The sequence below is a fragment of the Nipponia nippon genome, unplaced genomic scaffold (assembly GCF_047370975.1).
Source record: "Nipponia nippon isolate SJK-2023a ecotype South Korea unplaced genomic scaffold, ASM4737097v1 scaffold_4, whole genome shotgun sequence".
NCBI lineage: Eukaryota > Metazoa > Chordata > Aves > Pelecaniformes > Threskiornithidae > Nipponia > Nipponia nippon.
The window spans coordinates 67,044,191-67,070,099 of NW_028262358.1; the positions used below are offsets into that span (position 1 = coordinate 67,044,191).

A 25,909-nucleotide genomic window follows, 5' to 3' on the forward strand; every position below is an offset into this window, starting at 1 on the left:
GTTAGTTCAGCGTGCTAAAGCGAGCGTCCTCTCTCCCTTAGACCCTGAATTCTGTCACCCCTCGCCTGCAAGCGGAGGACTGCAGCATAGCCTGCTTGCCAAGGAACCACGACAAGAACCGCTTCATGGATATGCTGCCACCTGACAGATGTCTGCCTTTCTTAATTACTATTGATGGGGAGAGCAGCAACTACATCAATGCTGCTCTTATGGATGTAAGAGACTATCTTCTTTGTCTGCGTAGTGTGCCGTGAAAAGCTGTGTAATATGAGAGAGAGCACTTGCTGGTTTAAGAAAGGGTAGTTCTTTCTTACTCTAGTGCCCAGTGAAACGGTCCTAACAAAGAAGGGTGGGGGGAATGGGTAAGAAACTCCACCAGCTTGTGTTGCTTGTTCATAAGGTTTTTTATCTTTAGTCTTACACATCCTCATGGGACCCACTGGAAATCTCCCCTTTTCCACAGCACTGTATAAAGCTCTAGTCTCCAGCACTCCAATTCTCAAATCTCAGCAGGATCTCAAAAATTTGCTGTTTGGGAAGTAAATATTAGCTGCCTGAGCATGAGGTTACTATCACTGTTTTAGCAGAAAGGCTACATATATTGAGGCAGGAGAGACAGGGAGAAGGAGAAAAAAAAAAAAAACAAACAAACGTTTCTTTAGCACGTTTGGGGATAGGATTGGTTTTGTTCATATTTTGAGTTGCAGCTCTTTAAAGACCCTTGAAGTCTGAGCGACAGAAGTATTGTCAGGGGAAAGGTTAATTAATGGGAAGAATGGAGGTGAACCTGCTTATAGATGTCTGATCCATAAAACAGTTCATCACATGTGTTGTCAGATACCTGCCTGTGCCTGCCGTTAGCATGTCCAAAGTTAGGCCCCTAAAGTCGCCTTTACAATACATACTTTAAAAAGTGTCCTGATTTCCAGGAGCATCTCCCTTTCCTCAAAAATGAAGTGCTGTCAGAAACTGCTGTGTCAAGAAGAGATGCGGGAATAAAATGGCAAATAGCAGCAGAAATCATCAGGACTGAATGGTATTCATCCTGGAGTTCTACCTGAGCTAGTGCAAGAAACATTTGAACTGCTAGCAAAATGCAGTCCCTGATCTCACAGTTAGCTATTGTGCCAGAAAAATAGAGGAGTAGCATGTGTGAGACCAATCTATCAGGGAGTCACTGGTGCTGAACGGATGAGCTAGAGCAGTGAGCAGAATTTTGGTAGCAACCAAAATTGTGTAGGATTGCAGTTAAAATTACATTAAGCACCTGGATAAAATTGATGTGCTACGGACCACACAACACAGCTGCATAGAGGAGTGTGGTTTGGGGAGAAAGGAAGACAACGCAGGCTGACGGGCTGGGTGGCAGGAGGGCTCTCAGTGTGTAACAGTGTGTGGCAGGCAGGGACAGGAACCAGGCAGTGTATTAATGGATGAGCAATCAGAGGCAAGTAAGGAAAGACAGAAATGGTAGTAATAAAAGGAGCAGAAAAAAAGTAATATATTACAATGAAGGCATATAACAAGGCTATAAGTACAGGGTTAAAACTTTGGGTAATAAAAGCTTTTTATTGCCCTTTCTCTTTTCTTTTTTTTTTAAGACTGATTTATTCAGAGAGAGGGACCCCACTGCTGGGCAAGGAAAGGGGACTTTTGATAGCAAAACAGAAATGGAAACTTTCCCCTTTCTGCAATGTACTTGTCCCTGTGTTCCCACAAGAAGTTGTCTGCTTCCCAGTGTGACAGCAGATCTCCTGCCTGTTCTTTTTGAACACCCGATCATCTCAGACTCAGTACATTCTCTCATCTCAGGAAAGACCAGAAATGATGGGGAAGAGGGCTAGGAAAACATCAGCGAGTACGTGTTTTATTTCTTAAAAATACAAGGGAAGACTCGATATTGGTTGTTCCTCTTTGCTCCCTGGACAGATCTAGGAAGTGGAACACAAGCTGCTACTACCCCAATATGCTTTCTGCATTAGACAAGGATAGCAAACATAGATAAAAAAACCGTCACCCTCCTTATTCTGTTGTCAAACAAGTACTGATGCTAAAGACATTAATTTGTTATCTTCACAATTTACAGCAAGCAGAAGGGTGAAAAGAATTGTATTTTTTCCTTCTGGGCCTCACACTATGCTCTTTGAGGGTATGTTGATATATTGCATGTGAAGATCCCTCATATCAATCTTCAGACAAGCAAGCTTCCATACCAGAAGATGTTTAGCCACCCTACCAGATCTTTCTGCTAGGTTAATTTACTCTACTTAATTCAGTAAAAAAACAGCCAAACTGCTTTTGGTACCAGCAGAGGTGCTAAACATGGGGGTCTCTGCATTGCATACAGCAGTCGCAGCACTTCATCTTCAAACTGGTGACTTACAGTCCCATCCGCCTACAAGAATATTCACCATCTTACTCTGTTTCTCAGGTTAACCTGTCAGTGCTTCCTTGCCAGTTCATATCTGTATTCCTTCACTGCAGAACTCTTCCATGCATAGTTGCAGATTGCCTGCAAAAAAACTTCTGATCTCTCCTCTTCTGCTTGCTGCTCATAATACATGTGCTGCAGGGACTTAGGCCCTCTGCTATTAGTTGCATCTCAGCTAACCTATGCAAGACTGGAAATCCCTATTTGCAGTTGCATGTAACACCGTATACAGAAAATGGAATCTGCTGTCATGACAGGAAACAGTATATTCCTGTTTTAACTTCTACTTTCTGCTGGAAATGGGCCCCTGTAGTCCTGAAGGTCAGTTCTGTGGGTGACCCTGTGGCTGTGGCACTGAAACAGAATGTGGGATTGAGCTTAGTCCCCAGTTCAGTCACAGAGCTCACGTGTAACCTGCTGTGGATGGCGTGACCTTCTGAGACCTCTGCACCTCTCTCTGCAACATGAGGAGGTTTCCTGCTTGCTCTCCTGGACACAGTGCCTGGAGTGGAGTTGCCTGAGCCTCATCTCTGCAGAGCCCTGAAGAGCATCTTCAGTGCCCTGTGCATATCTGAACTGAAACAGGGCTTGGCCTGTAACAAAGCAGAAGGCAGACCTGAGCAGAGTAACCTCTTTGTTCTTACCGGAGATGACAATGTATTTTTAACATCAGCTTTGGTGAAATCTGGTGTAATTGATGTCGCAGCTTTGTTCTATTTATGTGTTTTTTCTGTTGCAGTGTTTGAGTGGAAGTTATCAAGTACTTCCTCTACCGGTGCTAATAAAATTGTTTGCCTTTACAGAGCTACAGGCAGCCAGCAGCTTTTATTGTCACACAACATCCTTTACCAAACACTGTGAAAGATTTCTGGAGATTAGTGTATGACTACGGCTGTACTTCTCTTGTTATGCTAAATGAAGTCGACTTAGCACAGGTTAGTTTGGGGCTCGAGTTTTCCATGTACCGTCGCATGCTTTAATCACTCTGGATCCACTACACGATCAAAATGTAGAGCAGTGCAGTGACTTTACAGTTATTCTCTGCTTTACAGCAACTAATTAACACTAGTTGCTCAGTAAAGGTTAGGTGAGATGTCTGCAGTGGAATAAGGCAATGCACAAGTTGTAACTTACCATTTAATTATGCCCATTTTGCTCTGGCACAGGGCTGCCCGCAATACTGGCCTGAGGAAGGGATACTGCGGTACGGTCCCATCCAAGTGGAATGCATGTCGTGTTCAATGGACTGCGATGTCATAAACCGAATTTTCAGGATATGCAATCTAACAAGAGTAAGCATTATCATAACAATATGTAACATAAAAATATGTCATTTTTAACATTCTCTAGGCTCTTGTGGGTTTTAATTTTGAAAAATAGTAAAATACTAACGTTCTTAAGATATTACCCTGAAAAGAGTCAGTCAAGCATCGATATCTAATACTAATTTCTAGTACTTTTCTATAGCTGCATGCTAAGCAGAGAGAGCAGTAAGGTGAATGACTGTTGTTCTGTGGCGTTCTCCCTGATGGGTTGAAGATGTATGAGAAGTATTCTGCTTGTTCGGTGTGCAGTGAAAGAAGTATCCCTGTGATGAACGTGTAGTGACAGGTATTTAATTCGTAGCTTCCGTAAGACATCTTCCGTGGTGAATCAGGAACAGGAGTGCTGAGGCTGGTTATGCAGCCAGCACCTTCTCAGCCTAAAATGTGAGAACCACAACATAAAAGGAGGATTGTGACGCCCTGCAAAGAATGGGTGCGAAAAAACTCTGAAAGCTCCTCTGCCTGTGAAGGGTTCTGCACCACTCTGCCTCAACCTACAGTTATCATCTTTTTCTCAACTTCAGTAGCAGTGCCAGTTTTGCACTCTTGTCGGCTTTCTCACACCTTGCACCATCTTGTCTTTTTGCTGTCCCGTAGTGTTTCGCACTACACAGCATCTTCTTAAACCCTGTTTGCCACACAGTGGCTCCTCCTTTAGCTCACCACTATAAATCACTTATTTATGTTGCCTGCAGGTAAGGAGTTACAGATGCTTGTGCCATTCTTATTATGTACAGTTCACCGGCAATCGCTATTTTATTTACCATTACTACTTTGTGCCTTTCATCCAATACTGAACTTACACAGCACCAACTGCCACTTGGAGTATACGTTTAACTTTCATTCATGTTGAGAATAGCTGTGGGGAAAACTGATTACTGTGTATACAAAGATTTTTTTTTTTTCCTTTTGATTTTGGTCACATTTTCATTTTTCAAAGTGTAGAGATTGGTTTGTGTGTGGCCAGTATTTTATCCAAACCTTTATTTTGCTTATATTCAGAGCAAAGAAAAACATTTTGAGCTCTTCATACCTTGTTTGGAAGCTACAGGAAGCGAAGATGTAGGCACACTGGCAAATATTACGCCATAGTGCTTCTTTTGTTGTATTTTGAGACTTCCTCTTTTTTTTGGCTTATTTCTTATTTTCACTTTTTCCATTTCTTCTTTTTTACAGTGTTTTGATTGTCTACTCCTCTACTTCTTTTTGTCTCCCATGACTTTTTGCCTTTACTTCTTGCTTCTCAGTATCTTTCTGCTCTGTTTTTCCTTTTCTGAAATCCACATTCCTACTCCTTTTCATCGTTTTCAGCTCTAAGAAACTGAATAGACTATTTATTCTTCCAATTATTGAGGCCTTTCTTGTGACAGTCTAATTCTATTCAAAGCTCTCCCTGCATAGCATCTAGCACATGGAAGGCTCGAGAGACTGGCAGCAAGGCTGTCATGATTATCATAGTCTGGCAAAAAGGGAAGACTTCAGGGAAAATAGTTGTATTTGTGCACCAATATTACTTGTTTATTTATAATGGGGTCAGTTCATGCATGGGAGCCAAAGGTACGTCTCTTCATTTCTGTAGGTCTAAGAATTTAACAGTAATGTTTTTAATTGATTATTGATGTTAAGGATAAAAATCCTGCACACGTAGAATCTAGGGAATTTGTTCATTAGAAAAAGTCAGTATCGGTTACATTAGTGATTGATAAACTGTGGATTGATAAACTGTGATGCTGTCTTCAATGTAGTTCCCTTTTTTCCTTTTTTGATATCTTCCTTGAGCTCAAGTGATACGAATTAATGGAGACCCTACTCTGTGTGTGTGTGTGTATATAGATATATATATATATACACACTGTGTGTGTATATATACACTGTGTATATATATACACACACCCTAAAGGAGACCCTAATGTATATAATGTATATACATTACATACTACCATGTAATGTATATACATGTTTGAATCTGTCCATAATATAAACACTTAGGTTTCATGTTAGTTTTATATTTTGGTTTTCTAAACCAAGATGTAAAGGTGCCATATTGACCTAAAGCTCTTTGGTTTCCCTCAGCCACAAGAGGGCTATCTGATGGTGCAGCAATTCCAGTATTTAGGATGGGCTTCTCACAGAGATGTACCAGCTTCCAAGAGATCCTTCCTGAAGTTAATTCTCCAGGTTGAAAAATGGCAAGAGGAATGTGAAGAAGGGGAGGGCCGGACCATCATCCATTGCCTGTGAGTAATTGGGAGAAAGTCAAATTGCTGCTCTTCAAATAAATGCTTATAAATTAGTTCTTGTTTTAAGTTCAAGCAGTATTCTCATGGCTACATTCTTTTGCACGTGCCCTTGTTTCTTTATTATAAAAAAAAAAAACAACCACACACACTAGTACTGTAGGTTAGCTTTTCATGAACTTTCAGATTTCTCTGTGTCAGGTCAAGGTACCATGGGAATGAGTATTTTGGACATGATGCTACAGTAATACTGTGTATTGTTTCCTTCTGTACACAATTGCATGTTTTTCAGGTACAAAACGTGTACAGATCAATTTCTTCTATATGGTTTCAGTAAGGAAGTCTTTTATGCTGAATGCCAAATGGTTATTTCTTTGGGTATCTCTTGCATATTGTGTGTTGCATTTTTTCCAGAAGGCCTACTTATTTTGAGGGTTTTAGACTGAAAGCTATGGATATATGAAACCAGAGAAAAGTTCTATAACACAGTACATTGTACTAAAACTGTTGTTGGTAAATGACAGCTGGCTGCTTATCTGAGCCTTTAAATATCGAATGAGAGCTGTTTTGGAAGTTTTGAAAAGGCAGTATCTTTTTCTCTCTAAGCAGAGAATGACCGGTCTCTCTCCTACCTTATTTAAATATAAAGTTTAAAACTTAGAAATTGAATTATGCATTTCTCCCTACTTTTAAAAGAAGGCTTCTGTTGAAATGTTCAGAATTAACTTGTGGCCCCTTTCTGCCCACCCCTCATTTTTATCCGTATAAACTTCGGGCTAATTTAAACTTAAGAAGTACCTACCTTAATTTCTTTGAAATTAAGATTAAAATAGTTCAGAAGTGTCCCCAGAGGTCAACAAGATATCAAATCAGTGATGCCTTGGCATTACTCTGGCGAGATAATACTCATGCCATAGGATAATTTAAGTGAGTCTCTTTCCAGAACTAAATGGAAAATGTTGTACTTGCCATTGAACTTGGTTTTTAATTTCTAATGTCGTACTTGCCATTGAACTTACTTTTTTATTTCTAATGCCTATGTAAATTAGGCTATAGCATAGCTGGGCAGCACGGTGGGCTGTAAGGGTAGAATTCAAAAGAAGTAATTGAAAGGAAGGTCAGAAACAGCAAATGTCTCAGACCAAACCCACTGGAGCTGCAAGGAGATTGCTAAAGCCTGGTCTCCCTGTGGAGATCACGAATCACTCATGCTTACAGAGTGAAAGAACACAAGTGCGTTTTGCATACTCTCTTATGCCACGGTGACATTTAACCGGCTCTTTTCCTTGTGTACAGAAACGGTGGTGGCCGGAGCGGGATGTTCTGTGCCATCGGCATTGTGGTTGAGATGGTAAAAAGGCAGAACGTTGTGGACGTTTTCCACGCTGTGAAGACTTTGCGGAACAGTAAGCCCAACATGGTAGAAACTCCGGTAAGCAGCAGCCCATCAGGGTTATTGCAAACAGCCTGGGAGCCAGAGGCGCTCTTGTTGTGTGATCTGCGTTCTCAGTCCTGTGCCCACAAAACAGAGCAAACCTATGCTTGCTCAAGAAGAAAGGGACATGTTTTTTGGGTCTTGGGCTCCCCTTGTAGTATAGGCTGAGCAGAGGCTGTTCTGAGTCTTGGTATGAGCGTAAGATTGGGAAACGTTACATTCTGTGGTGGAAATCTCTTGACTGTACACACAAGCCAGCATCATGAGAGGCCAGGCTAAGCATTTTATGCTACTTTTCTTGTAGTGGTACTGTGCTTTTCACAGAAAACATTCTGAGTTAACAGAATGCACTTTAATCTCCCAAAAGTAACCTGGTCTATTTGAAGAGAAGTTTCAGCGGGTTGTGTTCACGCAAACCATCTTGAAATCTTGCAGAGCAAGGCATTTCTTCTTGGTAGGAATAAGCTCTGAAGTCCAGATTAGAAGCCGGAGATGTCAATATTTTGCTCTTAATAACAACTGCTGCTTTGGAAGCTGAATTGAGTAATGATAATGTTTGTTACTCAGATTTGTAGCAGTCAAAATGATACCTCAGGACTTTAAAATCAAAGACTTGGATCTAGTACGTTGGAAATGAGTATATAGAATCATTTGGGTTGGAAAAGACCCTTAAGATCATTGAGTCCAACAGTTAACCTAAATAATAAACACTATAAACAATAAACTAATATAAACAATATGAGCTGAATTAGCAAAACCACAACACTAAATATTTGCATGTACATTGCCAGAACTCAAAATAACCTTCACTCTTCTGGTCAATCTTGATGCGTACAGTATGAGGACATATCCATCCGTGTGATCACTTCAGTCGTGAAAACTGAACATAGTGGAAAGTCCTGAAAAGAATTCTCCCAAGTGGGGTTTTTTTTTTTCCTTCCTCTGGGTGAATGTGAAAGCAGGTTAGACAGTGTTTGGGAGTTTCTGCCATTTGACTCTCACACTACCAGCAGTCAGTGTCACTTTTCAGCCAGGTGGCTGCCTACAGCATAAAAATTAGGGATGCCAATTGAAATGAAAAACGTTTTGCAGTTTATGCATAGTGAAAATTGCTTCTGACCTTCTGAACTTGCATATTGAGCAAAATGGCTGTAGCTGCCTCTCCCCGTATTGCCCTTTTTTCCAGGTGTCACTGCTTGCTTGGCATCAAGTAGCTTCTGTGGCATGATTTGTTTAATTATTGTGCATCACTTCCATCCTTTGCCACCACATAAATTAAGATGGTTAAAATGTTAACAGGTAGAGCATCCTGTAGCAGCAGTGACATTGGGCTAGGTATTGCTGGTTTTGTCAGAAATACTTTGCAGTCTACTGTGCCGTAGACGTCTGAGACGTAACATATTGAATTGCTGCCTGGATTTCAGTTCATTGCTATGAAGAAAACAGGTCAGATCACATGGAAAATTACTTGTGTCACTGTGAAGGGAGGCCAAGGTAGATTGCGTGTGTTTCTGATAAATGGTCTGTAAACTTTTATTTCGTTTCAAAATAGTCCTGCATTCCATTGTAGCTTTAATCTGCAGTTACTGAATTTCCATAGTTACGTGTTTCTGTTGTGGGGGTTTTTATTCAGAACTCTTGAACAGCAGCAGCTGTTGAGTCGTTAGTTAGAAAACAAACCAGGAAAACCAATATCTAACACTGTCATGTGCCCTACATTCAGCGACATGATCAGATAACAAAAATGAGCAGCACAATAAAGCCTTTAAGATATCCCCACCACTTCCTGCTAATGGATCACACTGGCTTCCTTTGCAAACAAAAATAAATCACAAAAGCAGATTCATTTTGTTAGGTCGCAAGGACAATAGAGATTGAATTCATTTCCTTGCTTTTTCTTCTTCTTGCCCTCTCCTTCCTCCTCCCTCTCCCCCAGTATCAGCTCTGAACAGCAGCCTTGCTAAGGAGAAATACTAACCGTGATGAAATTTTGAGCTTTAACTTCTCTTTTAAATGTGCATCTGATCTCTTGGACGTTACATTGACACGACTACACGTGGGCTGTGGGCGCAGAGCAGCTTTGTGTCACAGCTCAGTATTCCCTAGCCGTTCCCTGGCAGCCCATGCAGCAGACGCTGGTTAACTGCCCAGTATCAGCTCACTTAAATATAAATGGTGTATCAGAGTTGAGGTGCTTTCACTGCAAGAATGCTCTGACTGATAGGAGAACTTTTCATGTTTGATAAACCAGTTCAGAAGCTGAAAAAATCAGGGAAGCAAATCATTGCATTTCATGGTCAGGTTTTTTTTCCAGTTCGTTGGTTAGGGTGAGTTTTTAAATCAGAGCTGGTAATATACTTGTGTGGTGGGGGGGGGTGGACCCAAGCATGTCAGGCTTGGAGTTAAAATTGCATAGTAGTTAGCAAAGACTATTCTTGTTTGTAGATATTGCTGCTAATACTTTAGAATCTTAATTTAACTTCTCTTTTTTTTTTCCTCTTTCCCCTTAAAGGAGCAATATCGCTTCTGCTACGATGTGGCGCTGGAGTACTTGGAATCCTCTTAGTTGGAATGGATGTGACAAAGTCACCAAATACATGAATCTCAATAAGCTGTTTTGACAACAGTTCTTGATCCTGTGAAGAAAGATTTTAGGGGAAGAGGGGGGGTGGGAGGGATTTTAAATTTTAAATGCAAAGTATTTTTCTTATGAAGTTGTGTATCTTAATAAAAGAACTCAATCTGTTTCTATGCTTGTATACAGTATCAACATTTAGTGCCACATAAATACTATTTAATGAAAACCAGAGTCAGAAGCGCAAATTAGGACTTTCCAGTGTTTGTATATGCAGCCGTCTCTCAATTCCAGTAGAGCGACCATCTGTTGCATGTATCAATATTTCCTCTATGGTATTAATTTTTCTTTTTTTTCTTTTGATACATTGTTAAAGTACAATAACAGTGCAGATTGATAGTAAGGTTCATTCTTTATACGTTTCAAGTGTTGCATATATATATTATATATAGTAAAAAAAAAAACTGGCTTATTTTGTTTTAATGTGCAATGATGGCTGGATCACGTAAAGATCTTTATAAAGAAACTTAAACATAAGCCAAAGACTCAAGTGTAAATATGTCTATATGGAGAAAGCACATGTATTTATTGTTTACTTGCATTCCTTTTTTGATGGCTGAAAAAAGAAGAATCATTTTTCTTGAAGAAAGCTTTTTTTGCTGAAATCAAGTGTAAACAATTTTTGTAGTTTATTTTTTGTATGTTTTAGTGTAAGTAGAAGACATACTTTTTATGCATAGACCAAGAAACATTGGTATAGTGGTTTTGTTGTGTACATGCTTGTGATTCAAATCCATGTAAACAACTCAGCTATAGAAGGTCTTTAACTACAGGACCAAAATCAAAACATTTTCCTGAAAATGTATAGTTTTTCACAGTTGTGTTAGTTAAGTACTGATCAAAAAACTATGTGAGGAAGGGCACACATCAAAATGGCCTTGCCTATGACTTGCACAATATTGGAAGACATTTTTAAGCACCATTAAAATTGTAAGGGAACTGATTGTTTAAAAAAATACTGAAGCACAGGTCAACAGGACAACTGCCAGACAAATAGGTGGCTCTGCATAAGCCCTTGAGGGTAAAAAAGTATTTGTTTAGCAAATTGTAAAATTAAGCAATGTTTATTTTGATGTTTACGAACATGTAAGCTTTGCTTCCAAGAAAGCAAAATTTGAATAAACCAATGCCAGATTCTGATTATAGTTGTGGTGTACAAAATATTACTGTGCTTTTGCTTAGCTTGTATCCATTTGTTCACAAGGTTTCCTATATTTTACCAGCTAAAGTCATTCCAGTCTTGTGTTGGTCTTTTTTAGAACTGACAGTAAAATGATAAGGTGCTTTTAAATATTCTGTAAAGTAAGAGTGAATTAAACTTTTATTTAAAGATTATTTTATATTATTTCCTATTTTGATACCCTCTCACTTACTGTCCTTGTTAAGGAGTCAGTCTTGTCCAGAAGACCGATATATTTGGATAAGGAAAATTATATTATTTTTCACCTCAGTGTTTCAGGGAGTATTTGAGAAGACTCCCTGTCATCTGTATGCCCTAAGTTTCTTCCTTTACTTCAGACACATGAAATTACCCATCCAACACTATAAACGGCAGAGAAATGTTTAGAGAAATTCTACTTCTCAGATTTTTTTCAGTGCCCTCATCTGTATTGCATAGCTCCACCTCTTCCAGATGGAAAAAAAAAAGTCTTGTCATCCGTTGTTTGTTCCTACCTATGAACAGCAAGGTAAACAGGTTTGAAAACGTTCACTGGGTCTGGGTTCTTAATACTCAAAATTGCTCTTTTTTTCTTTTGCCACATTGGAAAGGGGATTGTAAGATGCATGCAGCAGAATTGCAACATTCCCAGCTTTCTCTGTGAGGCCATGGGATTCAGCTAACTTTGGCAGTCAGAGTGCTGGATGTATCATCTAAAGCTTGCTGTCTGGTCACCACATTTTGTGGAGACAATGCAGCATCTCCACAGACTGTTTCATCCTGCCTGTTAGACATGTGTCTAGGATTAAATGAATTGCACTCTAGAAGAACCTTCCTCTGTTGTCCATGAAGGGTCTTGAGATTAGATTAGTCTAGAAATCTAGATTAATGTTTTTGACAGATAACATGAATAGCTCTTCAGGTTGTGGAATGCAAAAGCCAAGTTCTGTACTGACCAGAGTGATTTTTTTTTTTTTTCTTTCCTGACCAAAAATATAGCATTGCCATTAGGCTGAATGAAGAGTTATTTTCAGGGAGAGCTGCTGTGTTGGGAACATCCCACCAGTACTTCATAATCCTTGGTAAAATGTTTGTGTCCGGTTTCCCCTGTACGTTAAGCATGGCTGGTACAAGCGCCAGTATGAATCCTGGCATCCCAGCACACTGTGCCTGCACGGGAGTCCTCTGTGGGAGCATCCCCCTCAACTAGAAGGTATTCTAACTGCCAGTGGTTATTCTGCAAATGGGAACTCTGCCTATGTTGTTCAAGTACTCTGAGAGTCATGTAGTTTCTGTAACTGTAGCTGACTGTGGTGACCTAATGAACTTTTGCAGTAGCTCATGATTGAAAAACTTGTGGGAATTTCTTCCTTGCAAGGCCAGGGGAAAGTATGCAGAGGGAATATGGTGTGTGAGAAGCAGCTCAGAAATCTCCAGTAATGGTATATCTTGGGGGTCTCTTAGGCAAAAGACAATAGCAGAATCAGCTTTTTAGTATAAAATCGGGAAGAGACAGTTTGCTTTCATTGTGGCAGCTCTGTGCCCCCAGGTCGCTGCTTGCTCCAGTATCCTTTTCTTACACCTGTGCAAGACGGAAGAAAGAGAAGAGGGGGGACTATGAGAACCTGCCCCAGAGGGAGAACAGGTATTGCTTATAAAGACAGTGTGCAGTGGAGGGAGAGAAATATTCCCGACCTTGGACACTTGAAGAGGGAAATATTTTACTCCCTGAGGCGGTGAAAAGCCACCAGCACCAGTATTGCAATGTGTCAGCAGCTCCTGCCCTGGAGAAGTCTGTAGGTTTCAAGACTCCTCAAAATCTTTTCTGCTGGCTACTGCCCTTGCTGAAATATTAGCACAGACTCCATCAAGTGGCTATGGCCTGCAAGGTACACAGGCTCTGCTTTCCTTAGCAGCATGAAATGAAGGCAGGACCAACACCAGCAGTAAATACGGAGAGAGCAAATGGGCATCAAGTCAGAATAAAAAGAAGAGGCACGAAAGACTTCATCCGTGGAGGAGTGTAAGATGATTCAAATTTGAAATAATGAAGTTGAAACTGATCTAATGTCACATGACAAAAGGAACCAAAGGAGTGTACAAGTTCCCCAAAACAGGATTGCTGTGTGCAAGAAGGTATTCTTTGCTCTAAAACTGAGAAGTGATGACTCCAGTGTCCTAGACTCAGTAGTTGCTAATGGAAGGAGTTCTGAGTGTTGCCTTGATGGCTTTGGTTCATTTTCTATAGAACAGTAACCAAAAAGGTAACTTAGGGATGTGTTCAAACTACCTGAATTTTCCCTAAATAACCAGATCTTAGGATCCAGCACTGAAGGACCATATCAGGCCTTGAACACCTTAAATCCTTGGAAGTGTCTAAAGCAGTGTCATGGAGATTGAAGTTCGCTAAAACAAGAGCTACTAAACCTCAGCACACTGTATGGAGAGAGACTTGTCTTTTTATTCTTTTTTTTTTTTTTTTTAGCACTCTGAATCTGCCTTCCCTGTCCGTAGTGACCCAGCTCCAGCAAGCGGGTGTGAAGAGACCCAGTTTTTGAACTTTTATCCAGGTCCTGAGAGATCAGACCCCAGCTGGTTGATGAGATCCTAGAATTTACATTTCCTGCTTCCTGGGTAAATGCTGCCATCAAGAAACAGCAGTTTTGAAATAGGCTTTGCCTTCCTGGAAAATGATCACAGGCCTAAGTTTGAAGCTTGCAGCTTAGTATCGTCGGTATATGCAAGCAGTTACTGGGATTTATTTAATTCTAGAAGTCGCTCAGACAACAGAATTATGTAGTTTATGGTACGTCCTTGCCTTGCCCAAGGTACTACATTAAGAAACACAACATTCTTTAGAGAAACATGAAAGCAAATGCTACTGCAGGAGTGTGCTATTTCAAATGGGTTAACAATTTCCAAAATCAAAGGTCTAAAAAGGCAAACTGGGGAGGCAATGGTAGGCAAGTGCTATGTCATTGAGCCTCCAACGTGAATTGAAATGTTAAAGGACAAGGAAGGGGCAGCCTGAGAAAAAACGTTGCAAAATCATTGCGTGGCCAGGCCACCTGGACGGACAAATGACTGTATAAATGGCCTCTTTTAAGCTTCATTCTGCTGCTGTGTCAGAAGAAACCCTGAGATCTTGAAATAAATGTAAAAGCTGCTTTTATAGTGCCCTGCTCTGTACTGAAAAGAAAAGTAACTCATTTTCTGCTGTACTTTCCTGTGTCACGTAGAGGTCTGAATTGAGTTAAGTGATCCTAATCTCACAAAGAACCTTTGTGGCAGTTTATTGCTAGTGCTCTTCCTTTGTTAAACAGTCAAAGGTCTTGTAACCTCTGCAGATCCAGGATAGTCAAGGGTATCTGAATATTCACGTATGTCTTTACATTCTGAGGTTGAATAACCTGCTAGTAACAGATTATGTGTACCGAGGATGAGACTTACTTACAGAATAGGCAGAGGTTTAGTCCTATAAATTTCGCTTCAACTTTATGCAGCAAAACCTTGTCTTTGTTATTTTTTTAACTAGAGGCACTGTTTGAACAAAATTTGAGATGCTGACAATATAGAAGAAATGTTTCTAAATTATTTTAAGCTTGCTGGATGCCTTTTCTTTAAGCTTGAATAAAAGAATGATGTGAGATGGTGTTGGTGGTTGACAGGCATAAATGTTATTTTGGCCCATGCTTCTCAGAAATTAATTTTCCCTGCTGTTCAGTTTAGACTCCTAATTTATGCAGAGATTGACATGTATGATGACAGGCACAACAGGATACTTACCTAATAATAATGTTTATTAACTGTGTCTTGGCCAACAAAGAACAGATGTTTTTGTGCCTTGTTGAGATACAAAAGCTTGATTTCAATAGTCTTTTGTAACCCTTCTAGCTTCCATCTGGATCTGAAAATAGTCCTGACTTCACAAATTATATCAAGATAAATTTGAAATCCCCATATGCTCAGAGATTTTTCACATCCTCACTAAGCAAGCAGAAAAAAATGAAGACTATGTTAAAAAACAGCAACAAAAACCCCTCTTCTGGACATGGAACCAAAACATGGTCTTTCTGCAAGCCTTGGAATACCCTGGAGCCTTTTGGTAATGAGCACAAAATGGCATCTGGCAAAACACAGTACCTCCAGATTGTGATAATTTGTGGGTATTTTCCTGCCAGGTGCAAACCAGCGTGAGCTCTTTCCATTTCACGGTGGAAAACTTTTGTCTTTCTTTTGTGTATCTACTCTTTTGCAGAATAGTAACTGACACAACACAGTATTGTGCCAAGTCCTGAAATGTTAAAGAAAGGTACCGGTTTTTTGCACTCCGGTAGCAAATGTGAAACCAGAGATTATAGTATCTTTAGAGTTTCTCTCTCGAGGTAACCAGAGTGAGCTGGTTTTTGTAGAGGCCATAAAGCCAAACTATAAGTTTCAGAACATTTTTTTGAAAGACATTTGTTTTGCTACAAATGGGGGCGGGGGTGGGGGGGGGCTTAAGTCCCAGCAGGTGAAATCCCAGTTCATTTGTGGTCAAGGACATTAAGTCTCGTTACTCATGTTTTATTAGTCTTTCTGATCCACTTGCCATATCCATGGGTGGGCACAATAAATAGCCCATCTGGACCCACAGTCCTAACTATCTTCAGCACAGAACCTGGTGCTGTCGCCTTTTTCCTCAGTTTCAGAATGAAGTTGTTATGAAACTTGCTGATGATACAGATTAGCAACACAAAATTGCCACTATTTAGTGAAAATGCTTGAAACCACCTGCTGAAGGGGTGTATGCATTCATTTTGGGTTAGGTAGAAATCATAGACTTAGAAAACTGTGGCACTACTGCAAGATTTTCTGTTGCACAAAATCATATCATTAAAGCTTCAGTTGATGCAGTTTAAGCTGTATAAATAGGTTGCTGCTTAGTTTCGTCTTCTGAAATGATGAAGGTTTCCAGCTTACCTTGCATTAAGAAATACAGCAGTGTTTAAGCAGTGGTTCTCACAGGTCAGACAACCTCAGGGACGAGGATAAAAATGGAGTATAAAAGCACTAGGCATAGTATAGGTTCTTCTAATATTTCTCCTCCAGCGAGATGAGCTGGTTCAGCTAGTGTGACAGTAAGCTGTAATTACAGCTGTGAGAAAATAGCTGTGTGGTTTTGTCTCTGGCAAAGGCTTTTAAAAATTTTTTTTGAAATACCAGGGAAGAAGTGCAGGCTTTGTTTCTACTTCAGTGTGCCTTCCTTTCAGGCGCTTGTTTACTTCAAATAATAGCCTTGCCTAACACAGACCCTTTTTAAGATGATAGTCCTTTAAGTAGTCAGAGTCACACCCTGTAGCAGTCTCCGTCCTCAAATACAAGTAAACTGTTGGTGTGTGGATTAAAGGTAGCAGGTACAGGTATGATGGATGCTATAGTGCATTCAGGGGGGAACTGCAAGGGGCAGAGGCCCAAGGAATGGGCTTTTTGCTTTTGCACAGGGGGATTTATAAACTGTGCAAGACAAAGAGAATAAAATAGCCAGTGAACTGCTTGGGACCAGCATGTAGATAGGAATCTTGTTCTCTGGTTTTTTGGGCGACAACATAGAAAGTACTGGCTTTGAATGTAAGCATAGGCAGGACAGAGAGCGTAACAAAAAATCTAGACCAGGTGGGGACTTCCCAAAAAGCATGCAGTCATGAAATATATGGGAGAAAGATAAGAAATCTTGAATGCCCCAGTCAGTGAAAAAGTTTCAAATACTGAGTGTATGTTGTGCTTATGGTCAAGCAAGGTTGAACAGATGGTTTAGGCCACTGAGGATGAAAGATGCTGAACAAGGGACAATGTCAAGGAGAGAAATGGGCAGTTTATCTGAGCAGTTTATGTCTTCAGTAAAGGAGAGAGGACAGATCTGAGTACGTATCATGAAAGAGAAAAAAAATAATCCCCCAAAACCAGGCTTAGCACAGGCAAGAGGAGTGAGGATCAGTTCACATACCTCATTTTATGACCTATGATCTCCACTTGATTTTTGGACCCAGGCAGTTAGCTGCCCTGAAGCCCAGAAGGTACAATTTTCGTGATACCGTATTTGTCATTGCTGATCAAGAAAAGGAAAACAACGACACTGGTGCGATGCTGGACATGATCATTCAGATAGCTCTTATCTTAGTTTTGAGGACAAGCAACAAATGAGAAGTAAAGTAAATGTGATAGTAAGTTATAGCTCAGGCATGATTTCACAGGCATGATCTCAGCCCCTACTCTGCTGTTAGTCAAGAGCCAAATGCTACTTCGCAGGCTTGTTTCCGATGCCTGTTTTTTAACGTAATTATGGTTTGGTTCTGTTTTTCCTTTCTTAGAAGAAGAAAATCTGTACTGAGAAAAACAAAATTAGAGACTAGGGAGTGAGAGGGGAAGCATTTTGGGAGAGCAGTCTGAGAGGCAGCTGCTTGACTATGGCCTCAGGGGAGCCACTGTAAAGGAAGATTTCGAAGACTGAGAAGAATTTTGAGTGTCTTAAAAACAGAAGCCAGCTTGATAAATGAAATAGTTTCAGAGTCCTGCGCCATTTAGCCTTTGGTGAAAACTGCAAATTTTGGATGGGGGAGGGGCACGTGCCCTGCAAGTTGTTATCTGTGTTTACAATCCAGCATGCCAAAATAAAAATTTAATAAGCGGACGGCCGTGGGAAAAGAAGAGGATAAAACCTGACAATTACTTTGATGATACACACATACAAGCCTGCATTTTCCACATCTTCACTTTTAAGACTTTAAGTAACACACCTGACCAAGTGGTCGTGCAAAGGCTCATCACAGTATCGTGATGTCCTGGTCTTGCTCATTACTTTGAGTTTGACAGTGAGGTGTCTATTCTGGACTTAACCAAAGACCACACAAACATTTAAGGAGAAGACTTAAAGACTGTGTGTTTTTCAGACTAGACTCTGTAATCTTAGCTGATTGTTTTTCCTCTTCTTCCAGTGGTCTTTGTGCATGACTGAGATCCAACAAATGGACATTGTCTACTGCTCTTTCCAAAATATAGTTTAGGTTGCTCAATTTTGTTGTTTTTTGTTTGTTTGGATTTTTTTAATTCTTGTTTTCACTGATGTTTTTTTCCTCCTTGACTCTTTCTTTATCTTCTACATCTTGGCACAGGTTGAAGCTAAGCAAGCAGGAATGGGACATAGTGTTATCTCCGTAACACATTTCAGCTTTTCAGCAGAAAAGATTTCAAGGAGTAGTTTCAAATTTAGACTAAATGGCTGGACCAACACATCCCACCCTCTGATCTGGAGCCAGGATCAGCCAGCATCTCTGAAAGCAAGCTTCTTGCTGTTTGTCATTCAAAGTCTGGTGAGCGTGGTAAGCAGGATGACAATCACTTAATTACAAAGTGAAAAAACTGCAACTGCTTTTCCAATATTTTAAAAGTCTCTCCTTTCCAGTTCTTTAAAGGTCTGTGGGCTTTAAAAGCAGTGTGAAACAGCACAGGAAGAGGTTTGGTTAGTGATGTGTCTAGGTGTGTTTGATTTGAAAAAGATAAACCCAACAATGTATGGGAGGGGCTGGTTAACTCAACAGAAGATCCTAGGTGTGAAGGGAAGGGGAATAGGAATATCTGGGTGTATGTACTCCGGTGCATATGGTGTAACTGACTTTCTGTCGTGGCAGTTCCTGAAATGTGCTAGAGTGAAGTGATTTTGAAATAAGACTTAAACATTAACTAGTAAAGGGACAGTGGCAAAAATCAATGTTCCCACACCCAGCTTCCAATACCGTTACCGTAACTAGTGTCCATGTGGGAGTGGGGAGGCATGCTCTTGTCTCTTTGCCTTGGTGCTGGGTTAAAACACACGGCCCAGGGACAAAATTCAGAAATACAATGTTCTGGGAAGACCATAACTGTCCAAAATGAGGTGAGGCGCCCCACGTTGCAAACATCTCTTGAGTCAATTGCTTTTTCCCTACTGTCCAAGCAAGGAGAAAGGACAACTCCAGGGAGCAGCATAGTGAGGAGTGCCTGTCATAGGACAGGCTTGGATGAGCAAGGGGCTCTGGTTATCTGCTAGTTTTAGGACGCTGTACATCATCCTCGACTGCACATTAAAACAAGAATTGGCAAATTTTCTTCAGCATTTTTGTTCAACCTTTGGGCTGTTTTTTGCTGTAACTCTGCTTGCTTTTGCTTTTATTTTATTCTCTCTTCTATGAAGAGCTTGAGTGTTTGGATCGGATGCTTTTTTTCCCCTTTTTTACATACCTTCTCTTATGTGATGTATTAAATTTTCCTTGGCAAGCTTGTCTTCAGCCATACTGTGTTGGTGGGTTTTGTAGGTGAGCAGAATGCAGAAAAAGAAATGAGCGAAAGACGTTGTTTGTAAAATGGACTTTGGTGTAAGTGATGGCTTTGCAGATTTCAGATTTCATCCTCTAGCCATGGGAAGTCTGTTTGAATTAATTTGTTGACATAATTCTACAAGAATACTTATAAATACATTCCTCAGAGAGATGTGAAGGGAGCTGTAGCCTTTCATTTTTCAAAATGTATCTGTCTCTTCATGCCGGCTGTTTATTAGATCTCGCAACATGCTCAGCACCAGAAGGTCCAGGATGCTGTATTGCCCCACAGGCTCTGAGCACCCCCTGGCTTGGGGTCTCTAGCAGTATGGTGAGGAGTAGGAAGAAGAAGGGTCCAACTGCTGCGCTGTATGTTTCACCCAGAAGAACATGTGCTAGGAACACATTGAAGGAGATGCCCAAGGGTCACAAACGCTCTTGGATGTCAAATAAATGCAGATGCAACAAACTGAAAACAAGATGAAAGGCTGGCAGAAAGACTTAAACTCCAAAGTGAGAGCCCCAGGATGTTTCCTTACAGACTGAAATCTTAGATAATTTAAATGAAGTTTTTGGAGAAGGACAAGGTGAAGGAGCCTTGGCTGGATCATAACATATATTCCATATTGCAAGGCTGCCTACGAGAGGAAATGGATGCAGTGTATGCTGCTCAGTAAGTTATCACTCTACATGAGAAATAATGAGATTTATTTAGCTTTGGAAAAGCAGACAAAATAGGTAAGAAAACACATGGTGAAGCTTCTGACTTGAGTATTTTAATATGCAAGGGCTAAAATACACACTAGAAAAGTTAGGATAAATGCTACCTATGGATTCTTCAAGAAAAAAAACAATTGCAGTCTTTTTATAGGTTGTTCTGGAGAAAAACCCCTGTGCTCTTTCTTTCTCCACAGCTGGGAAGACAGGCTTATTGACCAATTCGATAAGGAAATACATTTGTTTTCCAGCACTTTTTGCAAATGAATCTCTAAAGGCTTATCTCCTCACAGTGGAAAGTGTGCTGCATGCTGTTAGTGATCTCCCTGTTTGCTGTAATCTGCCACAAAGATGGTGAAGGCTGTATAGGATTGGAAAAAGATGTTGGCCAGCAGCCATTGCAAGTACTGTGTTTCTCTCTTGTGTGAGGTAGAGGATGGGATGTGTGCCTCCACTGAGGACATTAGCAGGGTTTTGGTGACCAACCTGATTAGGTTAATGGTACCAGACATGGAGGAAAAGGCAACGCTCTGCTCTCGGAAAGGGAGAAATAGTGCTGGAAGAGGAAAAGCAGGGGATGCTTACTTTTGCTTGATATGAAGAAAATGTACATTGCTTACGCTGCTCCTAGATTTTTCTATGGCCAAATGTACTGGATTCTGCATTAATTTAAAAATGAATCTCTATTTAATTACATTGGGACCCTTTTCTGAAACCAAAGAACTTTATGGCTGATGATAAGTAAAAATCCCATTCGACACAAACAACGGAATAGAGCACTAGTTGTATCTGTGCCTGTGACAAAATGCAGACAGGGCCTGGCCTCCAACCCCACCATCCCTAGGGATAAGGAGTCGCGAGGGCAGACTGAGACCTCCCTGGGCATCCTCTTCTCCCATGGGCTGAAACTCTGGCGGGTGCAAGCCCAAGAGTCTGGCTGCCTGTTCCAATAAAATGACCCTTTAACCTTTCTTTATTTCAGATCTTGGTTTTCCCACAGCTTGCTTAGGCTTTTTCAAATCCCTTCATCTATGTTCAATTCTCCTGTGTATTTCAGAAAAAGAAAAAAACAAACCTCCAAGAGAGAGGTCCACCAATTACTGAAATCTTTATACTGCTTCTCCTTCAGAAAGAGCAAGGGATACCTGGAACAAGGCCATAGATGCAGATCACTTAAGTAGCAAATGCATCTAAGCTTTCATACAGTAAAATAATAATGATAACCAAAATGCCTTGCAGCAGGGTAATATCAATGCCTTGGAAAAGGTAGGAAATATTAGAATCAACTTAACTGATATATTGGTAAGTGTTAACTGCATTGTATATGCAGCCTTTATTCTTTGATGAACCACCAATTTTACTGCAAAAACAATTTGCTTTTAGATTTAGCTTCATACACAGAGTGGAAGTAATTGCAATTAAGTTTGTTCTCCGACTTTCTGAAGCTGTTTCCAAAATCAGGCCAATAAAATTGTGTGCTTGACAGGCTGTATCTTTCTGTGTACCTTTTTTTTAACCATTAATGGTTAAAAAAAAAAAAAAAAAAGATAAATGCTTGGTTTTGTATGTATTTTAAAATGACAGCTGATATTGCAGTTCCAATAAAAACAGGCCAACATATTCAGTGCCACTACTTCATCATTAATTTGAAAGTCAGACAAGTGTGTCATTTAAGACAAATATTAAGGATGTGTTGTGGTTTAACCCTAGCCAGCACCTAAGCACCACACAGCCACTCACTCACTCCCCCACGGTGGGATGGGGGAGAGAATCAGAAGGGAAAAAGTGAGAAAACTCGTGGGTTGAGATAAAGACAGTTTAATAAGTAAAGCAAAAGCCGTGCATGCAAGCAAAGCAAAATAAGGAATTCACTCACTACTTCCCATCGGCAGGCAGGTGTTCAGCCATCATGCGGAAAGCAGGGCTCCATCACGCATAATGGTTACTTGGGAAGACAAACGCCATCACTCCGAACGTCCCCCCCTTCCTTCTTCTTCTCCCAGGTTTATGTGCTGAGCGTAACGTCATATGGTATGGAATAGCCCTTTGGCCAGTTGGGGTCAGCTGTCCCAGCTGCATCCCCTCCCAACTTCTTGTGCACCTCCAGCCTGCTCACTGGCAGGGCAGTGTGAGAAGCTGAAAAGGCCTTGACTTAGTGTAAGCACTGCTCAGCAACAACTAAAACATCAGCGTGTTATCAACATTAGTCTCATACTAAATCCAAACCACAGCACTATACCAGCTACTAGGAAGAAAATTAACTCTATCCCAGATGAAACCAGGACAGTATGACAAAAAAATTCAAGGTAACCATTATTAAAATTAATGTTTTGTTCATTTTTTTTCCCAGCTGCTTAAATTAAACTCTGCATTCTAATGCTCTCATAAAAAGGGGTTATTAGTGCTCTTCCTTCTGGTAATGTAGACATTAGAGAGGTAAGAAGTGTGAGATGCCAATTTTCATTCTAGTTCTGTTAAAGCTCTTTGCTGTCAGGGAAAGTCAAACTGTTTTGCTTCCCTTCTGTAGAAAATTGTCAGTTGATAGGTGAAACTTCAGGAATAATTAGTGAAAGTAGATGTGTAAATTCCATTGGGGGAATCAGTCTTTCACAAATATATTTAAATGAATTCAGTGTCCTTTTCTTTGAACAGTGGCAGGGTGCAAAAAAATTATTTTGGATTCCTTTAACAGCATGTGGAAACCTACATTGCCTCTTTAAAAATAAATTACAGCACACCCCACTCAAGAAATCACAAAGGGAGAGAGTGATATTTAAAATTAATTCAAAAAATTTCTCCAACATGTCTCCAGCTGTCAAAAATGCATTGAAGATATGCCAAACATATTTCAAAACACTTTTTGTAATTTGAAGATATCTCAAGTAATTTTTCCTCCCGAAGTAAATCTTTAATGGACCTGTACGTCTCCCTAAAACTGTGGGATGTATTTTTTTTTTTTAGATCCCTCCCTTACTTTCTCTTTCTCCCCAAAAAACAACCACCCACAGAAACCAGATATTTAATGAAATCCACAGAGGTGGTTGGGTTTGACTTTTTTTCTTTTTCTTTGGGTTTTGGGTTTTTTTTTTGAGAGAATAGAAAACTAGTTCTGTGGTAACAGTGCTCAGGTCGGTCTTTGGAGATCTGGACACAAGCCATGGCTCTGCCATAGATTTTCCATGTAGCCCTGGATAAGTCGTAAGTTGTCTGCTTTAGGTCTACTTCTGCAAAATGGTGCCTCAAAATGAGTATGGAAGATAGAGACCAAAAATGCTTAATATTTGCCTAGCTATTGGAATGGTGAGGGTCAGTCAAGTGCCCAGACAGATTTTAGGGTGTGACGCCACGTATAGAGATATTAGTATTCCCATGGGAATACTGAGTTCACGTTTTGTGACGTTAAATAAAAAGTGGTAACACTAGTTGAGGGTCACCTGTGTGGCCGATTTTGTATAAACACCCATTTTGGCAGGTTTCTTTTTGTATTGGAAAGGCCCCAAACTCCCACTGTATTAAACATTTGCATTCTACTTTATCTTCAAAATACTTTATAAACACTTAAGAGTCAATCAATCAGCTTAATATATTTACAAAACCAGGTAGCATTAATTAATAACTATCAATACATGGGGGAATGTTTAGCTTGAAATTTTGAGTCCGTACTAATGCCGAGCTTAGAAACCTTGGATCATGTCCTTCTCTCCATGGTTGAAAAAAACATTAGCAGAGCTGCCTGCCTATGGAGCACTTGAACTTTTCAGGGGTTTGAGTGTCCTATTCATGCACAGTGCTGAAACTTTAAATGTATTTATTAAGACCACGATGCTAATCCCACTTACCAACAGATGAAGAGAGAGTTCTGGAGATATATATTTCCTATAGTTTACTGATGTGTGCAAAGCAATTACTCTTCGTTGAGGAAACTTTGGAAAAAGGCATGTCACTATTCTTTGCAAGACTCTAACTTAAAATGCCATTATCAGCCAGGTGTTTCTATGGGAAGCTACGACCAACTGAAAGTCATAACTCTTCCTTATTAAGAATCTACTCCAACCCCTATTAAAATCAATGGAAAGACCTTTCTGACTCCAGTAGGTACAGAATTGCTCAATAAAATGTAGAAAATACCCACAGGTTATTATTGCTCAGTCCATAAAAACAGTCAGCCAAAAACTTACTATTTTTCAAAATGTAATGTGTGTACATGTGCTTCAGTTCTTTTAAAAACGCTGGGGGACCCTGGTTCTTCAATAGACTGTTCACTGGAGTCAAACATTGGCAAACAACCCTCTGGGCTCAGGCGCTTTTACTAACAGCCTTTTGTTCACACCTGCTAAGCCATTTAAATTTCATATGAAGAGCACATCTAAGATCTCTCTGCTGAGCTGTAAGGAAATGTCAAAGAACCGAAAACGTAGTTCCTGAAAACATAAAGGAAAGTTCACAATACAATCACAGGGCATTTTAAAGCCAGGAGCCATCACAATTCATTGGGGTGACCGCCTGCTTTGTGAAGGTGTTGGGATTTTCAACCCAATCATTTTTGTACCAAGTCCAAAAACTTGGAGAATAGCAAGGTAATATCTTTAGAAGGGCAGATTTTATCTTTATCTACGGGCTTCAGTCGATGGTGAAATAGTATAAATTTCTGTGAGTAATCATCCTTGCTTTTTAACATGGGTCCTTATTTTAAATTTCAGCAGGATCTTGCTATGCCTTTGTCTGCAGGATTAAAAAGTCCTCTACCCAAAATGACTCATCCTAGAGAGAGTATAAGCAGAGGCTGCTTGTGGAAGTAGGTATGTTTAAAAAACCCACATCTTTTTGGGGTCACTGAAATATGCTGTGCAATAAGTGCTTTGTATTTTAAGGTGAAAATTAGAAGGAATTGTTGCAGGTGCTGGAGGATAAGTTATGTAAATGTTAGGCTAACAAGGCTAGGTTACTTTGGAAGGAATGATTTCAGTGTTTAAGAGGTGATCATTTTGGCTTTACTGGGCAATTGATCCCATCCACCTATGCATATAGAAGCAGCAGAAAAAGCTTGTACACAAAGCTTCATCCACCATATTGTAACTCATGTTACAACAACTCATGTTGTTTTCTAAATTAGGTCTTTAGCCAATTCAGTCCCTGCCTCTCTGGGACAAATCCAGGGGTACCATTGTAGGGGTTGGATTTTTTGCTTATGATGGGGACAGCTTGTACAAGCTGCTGATACCATTAGTTTAGATCACAGGGGCCATTAAAAAGGCATAGTTGTCAGTTGAGCCTCAGGTGCTTCTTGGGTGGGTTGTACAAAACCTGAGTAATCCTACCAGAACTGGTGCTGACTGGGAGAGGAAGATCCCAGCTCCTGAAGTCTCTGTGGCTTCTTTTCATGCTGGGTTCACCTCTGGAGCAGTTTCAGTATAACGCTGTTCACCTGACTTGATTGGGCCAGTAGACTCCCATAAATGAAGGGTGGCATTACAGCTGATCACCTATAGGAATAGATGACCTATCTCCCTTTCTTTATCAGAATTGTTCTTGATGGTGTCCTCTAGTTCTATATTTATTCGAGGCCTAAACATCCCAGGTTGTTCCCTCGGGAGATTATTTCATAGTCCAATGCACCTCTGTCAGGTAAGATTCCCT

General features: G+C 40.3%; 1 protein-coding gene across 10 annotated transcripts in view; it reads left to right on the forward strand.

The window, feature by feature from the left end:
• Positions 1-10,084, forward strand: part of PTPRK (protein tyrosine phosphatase receptor type K) — a 415,551-nt gene extending 405,467 nt beyond the window's left edge. For all 10 annotated transcript variants that reach the window (XM_087774463.1, XM_087774462.1, XM_087774464.1 and 7 more), the window contains 6 exons: positions 42-215; positions 3,235-3,366; positions 3,598-3,723; positions 5,830-5,993; positions 7,290-7,425; positions 9,941-10,084. In XM_087774463.1, coding sequence (XP_087630589.1) covers positions 42-215; positions 3,235-3,366; positions 3,598-3,723; positions 5,830-5,993; positions 7,290-7,425; positions 9,941-9,994 — 786 coding nt within the window. In that variant the 3' untranslated portion in view covers positions 9,995-10,084. The remainder of the gene's footprint in view (positions 1-41; positions 216-3,234; positions 3,367-3,597; positions 3,724-5,829; positions 5,994-7,289; positions 7,426-9,940) is intronic.
• Positions 10,085-25,909: the final 15,825 nt, after the last annotated feature.